Raw genomic sequence first — 21051 nt, 5'->3', positions numbered from 1 at the left:
GAAGATCTGTCTATGTTCACACTAAGGGAGAAGGAAGCGGACAAACTGGAGATGATCTGTAGTGGGCCAGTATGTGACTCGTCCGCACAACTTGACGGGAATGTGAGTGCGTGATAAAGGCGAACGAGCAGACGGCGCCACACTGCCAAGCACCTTATCCCGGGGGGGTCCCAAAGCTTTTACTTGCTCTGGTCCGTCTTGATGGAGTAGCAGCGAAACTGCCAGACGTGTCTTCCGTGCTGATCAACGCGCCTAGGACAAAGATATGTTAGGTTCGCAAAGAAGACAAAGAAGGGACTTCTTACGCAGAATGGTGGGGGACGAGTGTGCGACACCAGAATGCGCCTCCGGTCATATGTGAGCCTCTCGTTTCTCGTTGATACCGAGCCCCCGACCAGCCGCGCATTGATCTAGTGAGTGACGGGAAGCGGGGTTGACCCGGCCTCGGGGTGCACTCTGAACTTCCGCGCCCACCGCGGTCGGGCGCCTGTTCAAAGATCCGCGTCACGCAAGGGCTGCCTGCAGCTGAACAGTCCTAGGAAGACGACAGAACCAGCACTGCGCCGACTGGCTCCGCCAGCTTAAAAGCGTTACGACGTCCGACACTTCGTGAGCCGAACCGCACTTTCTCTCAAGAACTGATTTACGAGAGTTTCACAAGTTGGGGTTAAGTACGGCACAACGGAACTTTTTTTCTTTAGCTTCTGCCCATTGGATATAGACACAACTCAACACCAAGGAGCTTCGCAGGTCTGTGTTTTGTACCTATTCAAAACCCAAAGGGGTCATCCTGGTCGACAGGTTCCTCCATCCTGCCATTCGATTCATCCATCCCCCTCTGCCTGCCTCTATTATCATCCCCTCTCATATTGTCTCGTGGCACTCCCCTCCATCGCTGGGTTGATCCACTGTCTGAACCTCCGAACCTGCTCCTTCTCCCCTCCCCCGCGCGGCCTCTCTCATCACGTCTCCCTGGTCTCTCCTCCCGATTGTCGTATCTGGATCCCTCCCGGCCGTCAAATGCTCCCATGCGGCCATCACGTTCTCTATGATCATCACCTCCGCCGTTACCACCAAATGGGGCGCCACTATCTCCGTATCCCTCTCTCCGCTGTCTGAAATGATCTCCCTGCTGAAAAAGCCCCGCACCGCGACCCTCTCCTCCTGGTCGACCGAATCGCCCTCCGTAACCTCCACGTCCTCCAAAAGCACCGTGTTGGTGTCCCTCGCCACCCCCCGCTTCGAAGGGCGAGCTGTTCAAGCCTCCTGAAGCATACGCCGCGGGCTTCATTCTCCCACTGTAGAGATGACTTCCCTGCGTCTGTGAGGCTCCGAAACCACGAGGATTTCCGGCAGTGTCTCCTGGAATAAGAGAATTGTGCGGTGTTAACCCTCCGGGTCCTTCCAACCCCCCGCCACGATTTCTGTTAGCCCGCTGCATGAAGGTATCCACAACTGTACCGGCAGCACGTGGCTCATAGCTGTTCTGACGGCGTAAAGCCCGCTCAAACCACTCCCTCGCTCCTTGCTCGTCCCGTGGTTGTATGTACTGCGCGACGTAATCCTGCTGTGTACGTCTCTCCGCTTCCTCCTGCTTCATCTGCAACAGTTTCAACTCCTCTTTTTCCTTCTTACGCCGGTTTCTCTCCTCTTGCAGTCGAGCCTTCTCCTCTGCATATGCCCTGAGGAACTCGTGGCGCTACAAGACAACAACAGAATACAAACACATCGGGTCCTGCACCGCGCACGCGCGCATTTGCATGAACACGCCTTTGCTCGCAGAGGAACTGACGGCTGACCTCTACTTTGTGCTACCCGCTTCTCAAACGCTTAACAACCTGACTTTACCCTTTAGTCCCCCCTTCCGAGACGCTTGACATTCACAGCAGCGACAGGTACCATTGAACATTTTTCGTAAAGAAGTTGTTGACGAAGGTCGCACGCAATACTGTACCTTGCTGCACTTGACCCCAAACCGAGAATAAAGGTAAGAGAAACGGTGTAACCCGAGAAGAACTACCACACAGAATTTCGTTGGGAGGCATTGGTATTCGCCAGACAGCAGCAGCGACTAGCACCGGCAGCAGAGCCATGGTCATCCATTCTCATCTCCTTTATGAAACTCTTAGCACGTACTTACATTCGGTCAGGTGAATACGTCCATATACTGGCACTGAAAGCAACCGAGACCCTCTACGTGATGAGTTTGTTCTCACTGTGCTCGCGCATCACATCTTCTCTTTTACAGGACACGCGTACTTCACGCCAGATCGCTATCCAAACTCAAGAGCCTTGAATTGCGATATGTCGTGAGAGATGTGTCCGTCAAACCCATCCTCGACCTCATTCTGCTCCTTTGCCCGTCTTACAAAAAGCACAACTGAAGAGACCGTACAGGTTACGTGAAGTAGGGAGCTATCGGCTAATTCCAACCAAGGCTAATGAAGCCATGAATGCTTCCTCACAGCACTGGTAGGGCGGGTATCACCCTGTCGAAATACTGGTTGGGAACAACGAACTACCGTGTTTTTTGCATGCAGTCTATCACGAGGTGGCACACAACCGTCATGCCACACATTAGACCATCGCATAGGAAAGCCCGAAACAACAGGGGCCCTTCCTTCTATGCTCATGTTTTCCTACCTTCCAGTAACCTTTTTCCTTCCACCACATCACTAGCTTCTGAAGAGATTTATGTCCCTGGTTCCAAATAGTGAACTTCCGGTGGTCTACATAAATGCCGTCCACGAGACACCGAGCAGCACCGACAGCTGCTGCCCCAGGGGGCTGAGGCGGGACCACAACTAGCTGAAAACGAAGAGGGTTGTCACTTCCACTGCGGTTATTGTCCTTGCCGTTCGGGGCCTGAGCGGAAGATCCATCTGTTGGAGGTAAAATCGCCCAGCAGATAGAACCTGGGCGGGTGACCGATTCTTGGCGTAGCCTTTCTGCTGCGAATGAAAGGTCCGGGATTGGGAGGAACTTCTGTACATATTCAAACAAAGCATCCGTTTGATTCGCTCGCAAGTGCCGCCTGACAGTTAACTGATCCGACCAAAACACAACAATTTTTCTGCTTCCAACAGTGAAGAAGTGCAGGTATTTTGCACCTGAAAACATATGCCTGTAAGAAAATAACGATACTTACTTCGGAGCCCCGCCTGAAACTAAAAGAAAAGGGCACAGACTGATACACTAACGATCCGAGGATAACCACACCGCCTCCTAGGGACAGCCGACAAATCTTGCATTGATGAATTCTCCCTTTCTATGACGCTGATAAGTGACTGACTCATGCAAGAGTGGATGCTTTTTGCAGCGTGTCCGCCTTCAATAAAATGAGCGCAACTACGTAACTACCTGCGAAGACTGAGCACAGCTACGCCTCCAAGAAGCGATTCCCTACTGGGAACCATAGTTCACCGTAGGAGCAATAGGTCAGCTGGATCAAGACGGTCCCGATAAAAGCTTCTTCCTCATATATCCACCATACATAAGAGTGAATGTCCTAACTCGGCATCCCGACAGCGAACCAGCTCGCCCCTTATATCCCCCTCGGACAGGCAGCTGAAATAAGGAGTAGTATTTGGACGATGTGGTTTGCCAGAGTGCCACCAAACTCCGATTTACTTCCCCGAACGACCCCGAGTCCTATCCTGTCTACAGAGTAGTGCCTACCTTGAATAAAGGCGTCGTGAATAAGTTTGGTAACGATCTGAACTCGATGATGCTGATCTTATACAAACTTCCTTTTCAAGAAATCGGAACAGAGCATACACACACAGGAGCTTCTTAGTCTCTTTCTGTTTTCACACTTACCGGGTGCCTGTACACTTCCTCGAGATTGACACGAAGTGGGTCGCAGAACTGCGCAATGATGGCATTGAGAGAGTCGAACTTTTCGCCCTGCAATATCAGCTCTCTCCCTAATCCTCCCAGCTCCTGTTGCTGCAGAGCAGCAGCCGCAGCACCGGTGACGTCGTCGTCGGGGCCTATAGGGTTGCGCTCCTCGACAGGAAGCGAAACACACCGAAACGGCTCCGCGCACGTTTTGACCATCAGCGTTAGACCTTCTGAACTTGACCCTGGACGGAAAAGAGCTTCTCCAACAGGAACCTGATAAAGGTGAAGACGACCCACAGAAAGCCAAATACCATATGATGAAGGAACCTGGAGCAAATTGTCTGTGTCAAGAAGACTTCCTGCGCAAGACTATCCACCCCTGTCCAAAGATGTTCTCTTTACCAGTGACAGAAACAGAGCTGCTCCTTTTCAGTACGAACAAGCTACACGCTTCCTTCCCTTCTTCTTCACCAACGCCGACAAAAACGAATCCCCTCTTCAAAAAGCCGTCCATCACGGGAACTCTCACCTCAGGTCGTTGCAAGAGTTGAAGTCCCTTGAAAGGCGTGACAGGCTTGTAGTTAGGATGACGGATATTTCTCCGGAGACGTTGACCTTGCTTCTGTAGCTGTAATTGCAACTCTTCTAATTCTCTATGGCAAACAACAAGGAAACATACATACTAGCCTTCCCATGGAGAGGTTCCGCGGCTACGGTGCCTCTACATATACACATCGGCTCCCTTCTTCACACGAAACAGATTCCATCCGACGCCACGCCCCCCACTCTAAAAAAGCAAACCTCCGGTCCAGCAGAGAAAAACTCTCAGCCTCCGACCATACGACAAACAGAGAGCGAGAAACAAAAGACCACTTCGACCAATTAGGAAACGACTACAAGGAAAGAAAGAGAGGCTCTCATTCTTCTCAAGATACTTGATAACCTACGGACTCTGCGTTCGATACCAGCCCCCCTCGGCTCGTTCATTGACGCCATGAATTTCCCGGCAACGAGGGGAGGTGAGAGCAGTAGGGAGAGATTGGATCTTTTCTTCTAGGAGTCTTGAGATCATATCTAGCGTGGTGTGCTCACACTGCGAGAGGCTTCCGAACAGCAAGGGTATCGAACCGCGCAGCCGGGGAAGTGAAAGACTGAAGACTTTTGATGGAGACGTCATTCGCAAGTTTTTGAACCATGAGAACCTTCACTGCGTCTCCGGTCACAACGACCTCAACTCGGAACGTAGGGAACCGGGAAGCCTCAAGTTCAATGCCATAGTGAAGAAGAGCAATGCGGCCTTGAAGCACCTCGCCTGGAGACAGCAACGTAACAAGTCCAGAAAGAGAGGGAGACCCAAGCAAAAACCAACCAGTCATACTAGGACGAGAATAGTCGCCCCTGTCTTCAGAGGAATCATCTCCATTCGAGATCAAGCGCAAGAGAAGTTAAGGCAGAAATGCAAAGGATGCTTTGTGGGACTGGCTACACTCGAACCCATGTCACGAAGTACCTCTCACGAGAAGCGACATCTTCTATGACACACGTTCGAAATCAGAGATGAAGTATAGTTCTACTAAGAAAAACAAGGCTGAGACCATCAGCGCTTCTTTCCTGTTGAAAAGAGATTTCCGGGCCTTCTCACCACTGGGAGGCTTTGTAAATTCAATTTTCTCACATGACATCTGCTACTCTCACCACACAGATCTCATATGCTATTACAGAGCGAGTCACCACGTACAAGAGATAGAGAGAAACTGCACACCATTGTAGAGAAATGCGGGTGTCCCAGACACAAGCATCCTTGGTCGAGGGGATCGTCGAATCTGCCTTGTAAAACAGCAAATTAACTCACTACTGCCTACATCACCGAGAACCACTGTATGTGAATTCGTTTTTCAAGAAACACATGCACGAGAGGTTGTCTCAGAGATAAAGAAACACGCAGGCTGAAGAAAGACGTACACACGTTCCCGGCCCCTTGCGTTGTTTGCCTTGTAACACCCTAGGAGGTGATCAAATATGTTGTTAGTTCAGACCAACCATAGAGAACGACGGTGGCTTGAGAAATCTCTGTCAACTACTCGCCTTACCAAGCAAAACGGAGAGATCTTCTTGTCTCTGTCCTCCTGGTTGATTCACAGGAACAATATCTTTCTTCTGCTGGGTACGGAGGGCCAGAAGAGAGCGGAGTTCTCTAAGATCGGCTAGCTGAACTCGAATACCAGACGGTTGAAGCTTGACGACAAGAGAGGTATTCCTCACATGCAGCACTTGGCATGAGACACTAGCGCCCAGATGGAATTCATCCAAGTCCTCATTGATCGCCCAATAGAACACCTCCATCTCACTTGGAGATTCGAATGGTAGCCGAGGGTCTTTGTAAGGATGCCGTAGTTCAGAGGTAATAAATTCCAAGTATGGTCTGAGAAGCAACGAAACGTCAACAACAGTGTGACACTTGACGCCCACAGTTCAACGCACAGTCTCGTTTCCTCAAGAACGACATATAGATAGACAGCCAGGTAGACACATTAGGAACAGATACATCAGCCACCAAAGTAGTGTCCGCGAGAAGACAGCAGACGGTCAACACGACTTTACAGAAAAGGAATCGAACCTTCGGATCTCCAGCCAGGCACTGCGATACAAATGGTCCGCGTGACGCGCAAGTGTCCCATCTTGCAAGAGCTTTCCTGATGATTTACTACCAAGTACATGCGCCAAGTGCATGCGCCCGATCGGAGGAAAGGTGGGAAGACCCCATATCCTAGTGAAGTATCTGACCCCTGCACAGTCAGGGACAACTAAACATGGCGACACTTTAGCTGGACACAGCTCCGAGTGTATCTTTTTTTCAAGAACGCAGCGGAGCGCTACTTCGAGAGGACTGGACTGGACGTACAGGGATCGAGCTTGGTCTTCCGATTCATCGAGCATCTGAGCGAAGGCTTCAAGGTCCATGTCATCAAGGAGTGCAGGTTTCCTGACGACAAGAGAACAAGCACAGAGGAGAGAAGTAGACTGCTCTCGATGGAGGTGGGTTTCGGCAAGACACTACCGAACAGTACGACCGCGTATACACACAGACTCATTTGAAACGAGAAGCAATTAAAAGACACAGGACTACACCTCCTTCACTGTCTGAGGAATGTAGGCGTGCACAAGGAAATGCAAGAGAATTAGACTCGCCTACAGTGGAAACGTAAGCTACGAGAAGTTGAAGTGACTGTGAGAATATCTTAATGCATGTACGAGTGTACTGAAAGCAGATTCCTCGCATGAGCTCACATGTATGTCAGTCCAAGTGACGTGGGGACACGCTTCCCCCAGTATCGCTCTGGTAATACGTGATCCATATGAGAACGGCGTGTAGACACTCTCCCTTCTGTATCCCCTGGTAGCACATGCTGATTCCTCTAGTAAAGCCATCCCTTCTACGGAGCGCCTCAACAACCCCACACGACGGGGCCTCCGCCACCACCGCCCCACCCCCCCGGGGACGTCAGGAGAAACCTATCTGATAGGACTTATCAGTCTCCCAACATTGCGAAAACCACGGGTCTTGAAACGGCGGATTCTCATTGACACCAATGGAGGCAACTGTACCACAGCATCCACCTCGAATCTCTTGTATTGGAAACAGGTCTCGTGAAATCATTCCTCAGCAGACTCCAACGAAAAAAAGGAAGAAGCCGAATCAAAATACAAAAAAACACAGGATCTCTACAGACTTTCACATCAACAGCCCTGCGCTCCTCCTTGTAAGCCGAACACGATTCACAGTGAGTTAAGGCACCCCAGTTACAAATACCAATACCGACAAAGAAGAAACCTGAGCTTCCGTGACTTACCTCAGGACTTCGACAATAGCATCTTCATCATCTGCTTCTTCATCCCGACCACGTCCTCCTCCCAAGCCTCCACCCTGACGCTGTTCCCCTCCGTTTCCATTCTCATCATCTTCATCTTCATTCTGCGCATTCTCTACTGCGTCACGGCAGATCTTTGTCACAAAGCCTCGTCCCTCGACAGGGTGGATACGCGTGTCATCCAACGCTGAAGAAACATGCGCGAGAATGAGGTGTTCGAAGGTGCACAAGGGAGATGTAGGCCGCATATATACACAAAGGTGTGTATCTTCCGTAGAGTGTCAACCCCGTTTCACGGAGTCTGGACGGGAAAAAGTCTTCTCCCTTTCCGTCTGTCTTCGGAATGTTAACGAACTCGGTGGCGTACACCGACCATATAGCCTTTCACACATGTGTACACCGGCAGGCTTAGTTACGCCGCTTGGTGCACACATGCATTACATACTAGCATACATACATACATACCACGCATGCATACATACACGCACACGTACATACATACATACATACCGATGCAAAGTAGCGTGAGTGTCTGCGCCCATCTGCGAAATAATGTATATACATTTCCTCCGTATCTACGTAAAAGTATGTAAACCAGCATGTACGGTACCTGAGTGTAGATACTCACCATCTACGGAGTCCGGATCGGCAGCAGTCTTGTTCTTCAAACGCAGAAACGAAACGCAATTGATGTAGACCTTTTTTCCGAGACCGGCAGAAGGTGCATGACGCTTCTCTTTGCCGTGCGAGGGATAAAAATCATCCAGATCCCCTCTTCCGCCGTCACTATCTGAAGTTGCTCCATCGTTCGGAGAGCACAGCTGAGATCGCATCTAAAGAGCCGAAGAAGAGGAAAAAAAAAAAAGACGAGTATGAGTTCGACCGGCCCACAGTAACTCGACAAAGTTGTACGCACTACATCAGTACACCCCCGAGAGCTGTGGTGTACGCGTGAGCCACAACGCAGCCGTTCCGTTGGTCGGTACATGAATGAGATTCATTCCTCAACAGGTAAAATGTATGAAGAAACAACTCTAGACGCCTGTTCTTGTTTAGAATTGACTTTGGGGCGTGACTGGTTAGCTGGTTTCGCTGGCTTCTTCGCTGGGTAGCGCTTCACCCTTTGCTGGCGAGAAGGAAATCTATAGCACATGAAAATTCAGTAACGTGTCGACTCCTCGTCCCACCATCCACTCCGAATGCCACTGTTGGTTTTCTACTTCGTTGTACGGCCAGAAACACAAGCTTCAAAAAGTTCTCACCTGTCTGCTGTACACCCGCAGAGTGAGTCTCCGTATCTTTTATGAACTCATGAAGAAAATAACCAATACAAACTCTCGAGAAACTCACTAGAAGTGTTGAAGTCTTGAACATGCCAAGAAGTCGAATGGCCTTCCTGGGTCCAAGGCCTGGAACGAACTGCAAGAGAGTACTGCAGTGGTTTCCCCCCACAGTAGCTCCACCACGTAAGGCCCTACGTAGGTCGACACCGACCCGACCGACTATAGTCAGAAGCACACGTTCTAGAGCACTTTGGAGACGATCTGCTGGTACGAGGTGCTGCAAGGGATGCAGCTTAAGCTGCAAGAGGTAATTGTGTCGCCCCTCGCTCCAGAGCCCTGCGATCTCGGCCAGAGGGTCTTGCAGCATACGCGCGAGGGAAAGGCACTGCAGTGCGCACAGCCAAGGAAAGGAAAAAAAGCAACGAATGGGAACAGCTCTATGGTCACACCGTGCACGTCGACCGATGTGTAGCTGGAGAAAGGCGTTGGGAAGAGCAAACGTAAAGAGACAGCCTGCCTTGCCGAACCCAGAAGAGTTTAAAACAAAGCTCAGGCAACAACTGAACAGAACCAACTGACTGAAAGCAATGAAAATGAATGAGCAGGATGAGGCATTCTCTGTCTCCTCACTGCCTACCGGTGCATTCCACACTGGTGGCTGCCAGTGGGATAGACTGGAACACATCACTAGACTTGTATAAAGAAGCGAAAGCGGTACAGTTCGTGAAAACAGGAAAAAAAAATCCGTTCTCTGTAGTCTCCTCAAGCTCTTTATGATTAACTTCATCGTCTGTAGCCATCTCGAGAAACCGATTCGCTTGGAGCAATGTTCTACACTGAGTTATCCATGCTCGTATCAAACCCTCATCCTCTTTGTTCAATGCGCCTCCTCTAAAGACACCGGAAAAGTTTGTGTCCCAGAGTCGACCAGAGCCCTGGCTACGGAGTCACATGCACAGCGGAGAGAAATAAGAGATGAAACACTGATGACGCAACTCACGTGAGGAAATGTGTCTCGTAGTACAAGTTAGTGTGGGACAGGTGTGCTGTACTTGCCCATGGGAACACAACGCACCGCCTTACCCAGTCACCACTTGGCTCGCCTATATACATCAACATGTAACACTCCCGTCGAGAAAGCGACATTTCACTTGAGCTTGTCTCGTCTAACAAAGCAGATGAAATATTGCCTCTTACCATGAGTGCCTCTCTGTCGAACTTCTGCCGAAGAGAGTCAGGCACGCGATCACTTCCGGACCAGATGATCGGGACGTCTGCCTTAGCCAGCTCGAGAAATAGAGGCTGATGCCTTTTCTTGAGCTTCGGGAACAATCTCTGCTTCAAAATCAAGTATAAAAGTAGAGCGAACCGATCCCTCACACCCACTACAGCCGCATCTACCCAGCGTTCCTTGAAGAGTTTGAGGAGTCTTTCAAAGTCCTGTTGAGCACGTTTCTGTTCTGGTGTAATGAAAGGCCGTTGCATCTGAAGGTCGCCTAATCCCGTACCACCGGAGGCGTTCTGTAACGCAGCTGCTGAATGATTTTCATCACCATCTTTAGTATCCCCCGGCAGAGGAGCATTCAACAAGAACTCGAAGCGATCATACTCTTCCATTTCTCCCCAAGTATTGACTAACATAGCGTGAACGCGTACATGACTTCCTGCCCTTCTCCCTTGTCTATAGACTGCCCCACTGCCGACATTTGCCGGTCCAAGCTCAGGTAAGCCATGATCAATCGTTTCCGTGATAAAGGCTACTACATCTAGCAACGCTGGTTCTTGCATTAATCTTCTCTTTCTATCCAGTAATCTTTGTTTCCTTTGAAGTCTCCGCTGTCTCTTAGCCGCCTTCTGTCTCCGTCTCTCTTCGCTTAGCTCATCATCACCCTCATCATCATCATCGTCATCATCAGCAGAGCTCGTTGAACTACTATCACTATCACTGGACTCACTGCTTTGACCATCTCCAAAAACACTTTCAACATCTGAAGAATTTTCACCTGTATCTCCTCCAGCCCGTGATCGTCCACGCCTTCGGTTTCGACGTCCCCGAGACCCTCCATCTCCTGCACCATTTGAATCATCATCTTCTTCACCCTGTTGCTGGCGCTGTCGAATCTGTTCAGGTGATGGACGCAGAGGCTGAGTGTCGAGACGCCATTCTAGGAGTTCTCTACATCTTAGAATGACCACTTGCTGTGCCCGATGCAAGAGCTCCTCCCGAATCTCACGTTTCAATACAGGGAGCAACTCGACCTCCACCATACGTCTTAAGATCTCTCTTTGTACGTACAGCCAAGCTGGGGCTGCTCCAGCAACAACTGCGGCATCATGCATCATACCCCCAGATCGTTTGTTACTCGCAGCGGCACTCTGCCAGAGTTGCGGGGTGTACGCAGCAAGAAGATCATCGAGAAGACGATGGAGTAGAAAAGCATCTTGAGACCGATGTTTCTTCCAAGCTTCTAGTTCGAGGTCCAAACACTGCTTCTGCTTGACAAGGTCGAAGATTAGAGATGCACCTACTCCTGTCCCAAAAGCATCAGCGGCCGTTCTTCCATTTGCAATTGCCTCTCGAGCTGGAGCTTCTCGCCCTTTGTCAACGACTAAGGACTTGTACAGCCGCCGAAAATCTCGGTGACGCTCCTCAAATTCCTTCGTCTCTACCACAGTACTCGGACCAGTCTCTGCAGCTGTTTGAGGGTGGATTAACAGGCGCAACTCACCAGTCTTTTCTAATCGGTGCACCTGAAGGAACAGCTCTAAACATCTTGTATCGCGACGTCTCTTCAAGATGTCTTGTAATTGTTTTGCTCGAGCCATCGGACCGCGTCGTTGTGAATTCTCCTCCTGTTCTTTCAATTGTTGTTGTATCATACGAAGATACTCTCGCTTCTCTTCGACAGTCCCAAGCTTACGCAGGTGCTCTCGCTGCTCTTCCTTACGACGCTCCTCCTCCGCCTTTCGGGAAGCACGATCATTCCACGGACGTATAGGAGGCCGATCTTCGAACTCCGGGATAATCTGCAAAGACAGCAAGAAGCTTACTCCAGAACTACTAACGCCCGTCAGTTTCATCTTGAAAAAAATACCAAGAGGTCAAACGCACCGCAGAAACCTCCGCAGCATGAGGACTCGTAGAGAGCTAAACCCTTCGAAGTCAAAAGGGGGAGCGAGCCTATCAGCTCTCTGCATTCCAAGCGTCCAGTCAGTAGACAGAAATACACTACGACCCAAGTGCGTCAACCAGGAGAACTAACAAGCGCACCAGCATACAGCCACTCTGGAGTTCTTTCTTAATGCCACCAAACAAACGCTTTTCCACGCTAGCGATTCCTGTGCATGTGTAAGTAGATGTAGGTGCATACATGGATACACTAGTCACATGGCAAGAGACAGCCAACACCGCCGAATCAATATTTCTCACATCTTGTAAGAAGGTGCTCAATGGCAATCGACAGAGGCGTCTCGCCATCCAGCAGGCCTTAGCTGGGTCCGTCTCCGGTTCTCCTTTTGCTGTAGTTACTGTGCTAAGGGAGCAGATCTTTCTGAAGCGATCACGTAGAAGAGCTCTTAGGGGTGGATACCCCGCTAGTATTTTGGCATGATAGGCCACAAGAAGTCTCCTTAACTGTTTCCCTGTTTCAAGAGGCTTCGTGCAAAACGGGAAGCACCAGGCATCTACGGCAGACTCGACAGCCGCTATGGCATCATGAGAAAGCGCAGGAATAGTATCCAAGCCATCTGTAGGCGATGGATCAATCTTTCTCCCTGCATACGCCAGAGAGGCTGCGGATGCGGCTGTCGACGCCACTGCCGCGGAGACTGAAGAAGGCAACGGAATATGGGGTGTTTCCGCCGGTTTGTGAAGTTCCGAGTAAACGTGAGAGACTGAAGATGATGAAGACGACGTGAAGTTCAAACGTGTTAAATTGGCGGCAAACGCTTCCGGGGGCAGGAGATAAGATTCCCATAACGACGCGAGGCTGTACCGATCTGCCAGCTGGTCGAGGGGTAAGCAAAATCCACACATTCAAAAGAAGATCTTCAGCCTGAGTTAGAAACGCACTGACAAGCTATCCGTGGAACTCAGGCTGCCGAACCTCACATGAGCTTTTATGGGGACTCGTACTTCTGAGGCAGCCTGGTCGATAGTGAGACGTGTTGAAGCCACCTATCTGTTACTTGCGACTACAGGTAGCATACACATCATATACATGTGTGCATGCAGAGCAGAAAAGAGACAGGAAGAGGACCGAGGCCGCCGAGTACTCCCCGCACAGAACAGACAGTCTTTTTCTGCCGGTAGAGCGTATACCCTAGCTCTTGCTCACACTGAAGAATCTTCTTGCCGTTCATGAATATCAACGGATATCTGCTTCTTTTGGGGTTTCTCCAAACTCGTACTAAATCGAAAACCACCGTACAAAGAAGCCACACAGAGCCTACCATTTCACACTCACATCATATGCGGAAGGAAAACAAATCCGTGTGAGCCTAAACGGAGATGGACTGAGACATGTCTGCCCATTCCTAAATTGCTATTGTGTCAGGGGAGAGAGGTATGCTACGGAGCGACTTCAACTTACCTCAACAGCTTCAAGGCCTGGAATATCTCGAAGCGCAACTGAAGCAGCTGCCTGTTTGTTGCCGTTGTTTCGCTGCTTCTTTTGTCTTTCTTGAAGCATTTTTTCTCTTTCTTCTTCTTCGGCAACCTTCTCAAGATTCCTCCACTCCGCCTCTTCCTTTGCTTCTGCTTCAATATCCTCCGGTCTCCTCTCGATCTTCCCGATGTCTAACGCTGGCTGTTCTCTCCCACCCCCCATTCTTGCATCTCTTCCTCCCTCGTCTCTCCGTCCTCCGCGGTCATACTGACCCCGGCCGCCAAAGTCTCTTCCAAACCTTCCTCTGTCACTCCAGCCACCTCCTCGCGCTCCTCCTCCTCCCCCTCTCCCCCAGTCGCTAAACCGTGACGCCCCGGTCTCTCCATCAGTTCTCGCGAATCTCCCGCCTTCTCTGAATCCCTGCTGTCCGGAGTCCCTCCCCTGTGATCCTCGTTGTTGCCTCCAGTCATCCTGACTCCCGCCCGATGACGAGAATGGACGATTACCTGTGTCTTCTCTCGTGCCAGGTGCGGATGGCTCCTCGACATCGGCAAAAGGGTCGTCTGTATCCCTCCCTCCTCTTGCTTCTTCTCCTTGTGATCTGCCTTCTTCTCTCACACGGTCCAAGCCTCCAAATCCACGTCCACCTGTTCGATCACCTTGGGACGGACTGCTCTTCTCTTGTTCTTTTTCTCTAGGGGCCTCCCCTACACCAACGCTCCCAAATGGATCGTCGTCACCTGTCTTCGTCTCCTGTGGTAGTTCTCGGGAAAACGTCGCATCATCTCGTCTCCCTGTTCTACCCCCCCACCTCCCTCCTCCTCCACCTCCTCCCTGGCTTCCCCATCTCCCACTGGGACGAGCTGACGATGGGCTTTCACCCCCGCCCGGGGCAGCTGTTTCTGAAGTGTTGGAAGACAGAAAACGCTGAGAGTTCTGTCCGTCTTCTCTCCTCCCTGCGCCCCGGTTATCCTTTTCATTGTCTCCTCTTCCGCCCGGTTCAGCAAACGGGTCGTCCTCTGAGGTAGAAGAAGAAACCTGTGTAAATCGCTGCGTCCTTTCGCCTTCGCTTCTCCATCTATCGTGAAAGCTACCCGGGAGGTTGCTTGACGTAGACTGATACGAGCCTGGCTTGTGAGAAAGACCTTCACTAGAGGCACGGTGTTTACCGTCCTCTGTCTCTCCTGCCCCTCTTCGAGTCGAACTTTCCTCCCTCTCACGGTCGCCGAAAGGTCGCTCTCCCCGATTCCCAGAGAAATGTTCCTGACCCTGTCTGTCACTTCTGCTAGAGCGCACTCCCCACCGAGACTTCCACTCGCCGCCGGTCGGCCCCGCAGACAAGCCAGCCTTTGGCTGGACGGCGGAGTCTCCTCTGTCTCCGGTGTCCGCAAATGGGTCGTCTTCATCTACGGAAGGACCCCCAGACGACAACCCCGTCGACAGTCCTTCACGCCCTTTCTCCCCTGTCGAAAATGAGTTTTTTCCAAATTCTCTTGTGTCCCCAGAAGTCCCGCCGGGGGGCTGATGCCAAGTGCTGCGAGCGTGTTCTCCTCCTCTCTGGTCCCCTCTCCGAGCTGATTCCTCGAAATGTTGGGTGTGGAACCCTCCGTTGTCTCTCATCGTGTCCTCTTGTCTACGCTCAGGAGCATCATCAGCAAAAGGGTCATCCGGATCTACAGCTGCCTGACCCTCCCTGCCGCTACCGCTCTGCTGCGACGTGCCCGAGCGATTGTTCCAAGTCAACTGTCCCCGAGCCGCACCGGCCTCCTCACTTCTGTTTTGATCGAGTGCGTCAAACCCTCTCTCTCTGGAAAGCGAGAGAGAGGAATGATTCCCTTCAGGAGAAGACTTGCTTCGTTCCGCCCCTTGAGAACTGTTTTTCTGCGTGGCTGAATAATCTTCCTCCTCATCCATGGGTGAATCTCCTCCACCCAGACGCCTCGTGGAATCAGTCTCTCGAGAGAAAGACATGTCGGCCGGAGCGTCGGAGACAGCTGCGAAACCCGACCCCGTGCTTTGCCTGCCGTGCGGCATCATTCCTGATGTCCCCTCTCTTTCGGAAGCGTCAGGAGGAAAAGAACCGTGGGAGCAATCGTGAACGAAACTGCGACAGGCTGGAAACTGAGCCGATATACAGGCAACGGTAAATCGGAAAGGAGACCACGTATGCTCTGGCTCGTCTCTTGTTTTTCCAAGAGTAGATATTTGCCCCCCTTGCCCTTGCGTGGACCACTCTTCTTCAACGTCCTCGTCTACACCAACAATCGGGGTTTCGCGCGCTTCCTCACGACAGCCTCTCGATGTTCGTCGTTTGGAGAACCCTGTCCCCTCTTCTCTCTGTACTGCTTGTCCTTCACCTTCACTGCAGTCTGACGCGAATACCTCGCTTGCCTCACTAGGAGAGGGAGGAGGCGAACGTCGGACTATATGATCCTCCCGGAACCCAATCCCACCATTCTGATACGTAGCGAGTTCATCTCTTGACTCCCCTTCCTCTTCCCTACCGTTTCCGTGGACAATCCCAACCCCCTGTGACAGAAATAGCTGCTCACCTTGAGAAGTACCAACATGACCCCCCGAAACCCGTTCCTCATGGAAAAGACTCTCTTGGGAAGCAGGCACACCTAAATGCATCCCGCTGGAACTATTTATATCTCCGTGGCTATGGAAGTCTTGATGCCTTTCGTCTGGAAGCCCAGCGGCATGCGGGGCTCCAGTCTGACTCTCTCGCGCATCCCACATGCGTTCTCCTCTTCCCCCCTCTACTCCACCGTCGGCTGCAAAAGGGTTGTCTGCGAAGGGGTCTTCCTCAGGCTGCTGCTTGACTCGCGCTCTCGGCAAATCGTGTGATTGAAGCGGAACTCCGCCACCACTGTAGTTATGGTTCCCTCTGTACTCCTCCTCTGTCGCTGTCTGTGAGGCATAAGGGTCCGAGGTCGTCACCTCATTTGTGTTTCCGAGGTGGTGTGATGCAGTCCGGTTGGAGTCTTCGTGAAGAGAAGCATACGGATCTGCCGTAGGCGGCGGATGATTGGGACGGGAATACTCATGTTCCTCACCGGCATCAAAGAGCTGGTCACCCTTGTCATTGTCCCCCCTGAGCCAATCCTCCTCTTCTTCTTCATCTCGCCCTTCTCTCCCGCTGTCTTGTTTTCTCCCAGTAGACTCTCCATTCTGTGCAAATCTCAAGGTGCCATCTTCCCCCTCAGTTGCCTGATGCGAGTCTTCAAGTTCTTCCTCTCTCTTTTCCTCTTCCTCGTTCTCATTCCCTACTGTCTTTGACGAGTCTTTGTGCCCGGCAGCCCGCGACGCGACAATAAAGCGCCGGAAATGTGCATGTAAGTAACTCTTGAAATCTTCCAAAGCAATTTCCTCGTCATCAAGCCCCGTACCCTCGAAGAATGTGTTGCAGGCTCCATCTGTTCTTGTGAGCCTCTCGATAATCGCTTTCTCCCTTTCGTTCACACACTGATCCCACATCACCTGGAGAGCATGACGAGCCTCTTCTGATCTTCTAGCCCCATGCAAAATCGCCACACCATCAACGGCATCTTCAAGAAGTTCAGCAACCTTTCTTCTTCTTGCCTGAAGGCGAACGTACTGCAAGTCTAACTCGTATACCCTCCATATCATCTCCTCTGTCAAGGGTGGAGCAAGCAGATGAAGTTTATGATGAAGAAGAAACACGACCTCCAGTCGCTCGTTGAGCAGCCAGTGTAGAAGAAGTAACACCTTCTGGCGAACGTCATGCTGAGGAGACCGACGCAGATGGCAGCTTTTAAAGAAGGCGTCAAAATATCGTTTCTGCAGCTCCCTCTCTGTCAGCTGTGGCCCGAATTCACGGAAGAGCCGCGCTGTAACCCAGCGGCTCTCCAGAACCAAGCTGGCCTGACGAGAAAAGAAACGAAAGCGTACGTACTTGACACTCCAGACCATATGTGGCTGACGAGAGGCCAGTACAACGGCACTCGATGGGGTCTTCCTTAGCGCGTCACCTGATGGCACGCTCTACAGATACTACTATATAGCCGAATTGTTTTGGAGAAATTCAGCGACCGCAGATCGGCTGCTTAGACCGACGCAAGATGATGAAAAACGGACGACCTTTGACACCATCACCATTAGCACGCGCATCTCTCCTCGCGGATGCCACGCCCCGCTCTACCTTACTTTGGTGCTGCACCCCAACGTGAATACGAAGATCAGTATCCGGCATGATCGGCAGAAGGGGAGACAAGATTCCACCCAGACAACCAGGCTATTGTTGCACTATGACGAGAGTAGCCGGATGAAAAACAAAGAGGCACTCACTCCCTTTTTAAGTTGAATCGTCCATGGGAGAGGATGGCTGTCTCCCCTAACCCCCAGCATTACACGGAGTCAGTCAGCCACCTGTCGGCTCGAATGTACAGTGGAGGCGGCGTACGAATCTGACGTCACCCTCATCCCGCTTCCACGGGGTATTGAATCCATTGATGTAGTGAACCTTTTCGATTCAATTATCTGCTACAAGGAAAGAAAGATATTCTACGGCTACTAGTCTTACTATTGCACTACAAGACACCATACCGGAGACAAGGTTACTCTTCTGAGAGCAAAACAACTTCGCCCTACCCCCAAAGAACCTAAAAGAGAGAAGGCAGAAGAAAGTACACTTACCCTGGTGGTGACCCGAGGCCTGTGCATGTACCGTATGTACAACCTCTCCGGTTCATCGACTCTTCGGACGTGCTCATCGAAGGCAGTGAGATAGTCCCTCTTAACCTCATCAGGCTCACCAATTTCCTCCCAGCCGCCCACTCCCGGCGGCCTTTTCCCTGGAAGTCCCTTCCTCCCTGAGAGTGCCGGCAACTTCTTGTCGGCGTCTTCTCTCTCTTCGTCATCCTCGTCGCCGCCCTCTCCACTCCCTCCACCAGGTTTCCCTGTACCAGCGGCTCCCCCTTCATCGGCTGTTCTCTTTCCTGGTCGCTGATTGCATAGGATCCTAATGACAGCATCAACATCTCCAAAGCAATCGTATACTAAGCCCCATGCTTCGTTCATTCTCTGTTGTTGAGAATCTCGTCCCCCTCCATCTTCTTCCAGCCATCCTTCTTCATCCTCCTCTTCACTTGAGTCCCTCCCTCCTGTGGCCCCCCGGCCTTTCTTGGTTTTCCTCCCTGCCTTCTGCAGTTGATGTGCGTGGTGCACTCGTGGCTGTAATGCAGATGATGTAGGAGCCAACCTGGTGTCTTCATCTTCAAATAGTGGGCCTCCGTCTCTCTCACGAACAGACCGGCCTACACCGTATTCGCCGGTTCCCTCTCCTAATCCAACACCTTCATCACCTAGACGGACACCCGGAATACCTGAGATTTTGCCGGCTTCTGCCTTTTTCAGTCGTCTATATTTCTGCCTCCGCTCAGCAGAGAGGGCATCACCTGGAGCTCTTCGTCCTGACAGGTCGTCCCCGGGCCCAGAGCCAAGATCTTCATCTCCTCGTCCTAAACCTCCAGTCTCCCCATCAGAGTAGTCTTCACCAATTTTGAGAGGCTGTTTCCTTACAGTTAACCCGGTATTCTCTTCTATAAGAGCTAAATCCTCTTCATCAAGCTGTTGCGGCCCTTCATCTTCATTATCTTTCTCACTGCTGTCATCACTACCTGCTTCTTCCTCTCCTCCACTCTCGTCTTCTTCTTCACTTACAATGAACCCCTTCATTTCTTCCGCAATGCCCGCCTCTTCTTCTGAGCTCGATGCGTCGGACTCGTCATCACTGCCCGAGTCTGTGAACTCTTCTTCTTCTTCGTCTCCTTCTTCTGTTTCCTTCGCTGAAACCTTTAAGAAACGTCGCTTCTTTTTCTTCCGTGAGGAATCACTTGTCCCTGACTTCTTCTTGTGCTTTCGCTTCTTCTCCCCCCCACCCTCATGATGACGCCGCCGATGGTGGTCATGCTTTTTCTTGTTCTTTGATTTCTTCTTCCTCTTCTTCTCCCCTTTGCTTACGCTGCGGATTCCTTCCTCATCTGAACCCTCTTCTCTTCTCTTCTTCAACCGACGGCCGAGACTCGCTACACGCCCTTCTTCTTCCTCGGCCTCTCCCCCCCCGGCCCCGGGAGACGACGTCTCCGAGTTCTCCATTGAGAAAGCAGAGGCTCATGAAAAGATGAGCAGAAAGCCACCTGGACACTCCCGTGTATATGGAAACACAATTGAAGGGAAGAAAACGGGAAGACGGCAGTACAAGGACGGAAAAAAAGAAGAGGCTGGAAGTTGATGACGAGAAGACAAACCCACCACCTCGTGCGAGACAAAATCGAAGTAACTCAGAAAGAAGCAGCGGCTGAATAAGAATTGGAAGACAAAGGAGAGGAATCAACGCAAGACGAAAGAGCTGAAAAACGGTAAAGGGGCTGGGAAACGGCAAAGCGCGAGGGACGCTCAGAGACCGTTTACTTTAGTGGAGAACGGAGACTGAACGAGGGTTAGCGGCGTCGGGGAACAAGCCGAGAGAGCCACATGGCACGGGAAGACGGTACAAAAAGACAGACTTGGATTAGACGCTCTATCTGTCTTGCACACAACACCGAAGATCTTCCCTGGTCTCAGACTTTCCGACTACGATGGTTGGAAAGGCATCGCAGTACTGGGCATCCCCAAAGGGAGAACAGGACGGAGAGCCTGCTGTGGCTTCGATGTCCTCCCATAGCTCACAAGTGTGCTTCGTGCTTGCTCACACCCGTGACACGCAGATCGCCGGTTGTCAACTGAATGGAAACACGAGGGAGTAAAACGACAAGACGAATCAACAAAAAAAGCTACGCATGCAGCCAGCAAAGCGAGAAGGTATAGACAGGGCTCTGCAGTTGAAACAGACGAAAGAAACCTTAAGTAGTCTCGGCATCACAGAGAAGCACGAAGGGAGTAAAACAGGCGAGAAACAACTAAAAAGAAAGGAGGCGGGAAACCAAACGACGAGGGATGTCCTGAGAGACGCAAGGCCTACCGAAAGGCAATAAGAGCCAAGATAACAAAAACAAGGAAAAGACGAGAGTGGATACGAGTGCGAGACGACACGGTGTCACTGACGGAGAAAGAGAAAAGGGAGAAGCGAAACAGGAAAAAAAATACGAAACAGATTGTCCTTGTGGGGGGTATCGTCCTTAGTAACGCATGGCCAATATACATACACCCCGAGAAAAGGGAAAGGAAAATAGCAAGCATGGGATAGTCGCGTTGTTCATTCACATACTCCGATAACATATCCTCCTCGTCTTCACACTTCTTCCCTCCTTTCTCCCCTGCGGAAAAGATTGCGTACAGCGTTCGCTTGTTTTCTCGCCGCATCGCATGAAGAAGCATTCATCAGCTGGGGTGTACCAACACACCTTGGAAGATGAACCTAAGGTGAAGCTGGCACGCCATCTCTACGAGAACCGGGAACAGAACTTTTGTATTAGCCGAACCTAG

The 21051-nt window shown here is 51.2% G+C and overlaps 1 protein-coding gene across 1 annotated transcript; it reads right to left on the bottom strand.

The window, feature by feature from the left end:
• Positions 1–751: 751 nt before the first annotated feature.
• Positions 752–20977, bottom strand: CSUI_003135 (transcription elongation factor). The gene is made up of 14 exons (XM_068063333.1): positions 18262–20977; positions 13588–17490; positions 12426–13001; positions 10193–12022; positions 9063–9380; positions 8341–8545; positions 7695–7899; positions 6746–6826; positions 5934–6265; positions 4936–5155; positions 4373–4496; positions 3820–4116; positions 2644–2985; positions 752–1699 (listed from the first exon to the last, which is right to left on the bottom strand). The coding sequence occupies exons 1-14, from the start codon at positions 19720–19722 to the stop codon at positions 770–772; spliced, it is 10824 nt and encodes a 3607-aa protein (XP_067924690.1). The 5' UTR covers positions 19723–20977; the 3' UTR covers positions 752–769.
• Positions 20978–21051: the final 74 nt, after the last annotated feature.

The sequence above is a fragment of the Cystoisospora suis genome (genome assembly GCF_002600585.1).
Source record: "Cystoisospora suis strain Wien I chromosome Unknown contig_1357, whole genome shotgun sequence".
Classification (NCBI taxonomy): domain Eukaryota; phylum Apicomplexa; class Conoidasida; order Eucoccidiorida; family Sarcocystidae; genus Cystoisospora; species Cystoisospora suis.
This window is presented reverse-complemented; position numbering and strand designations above follow the sequence as displayed.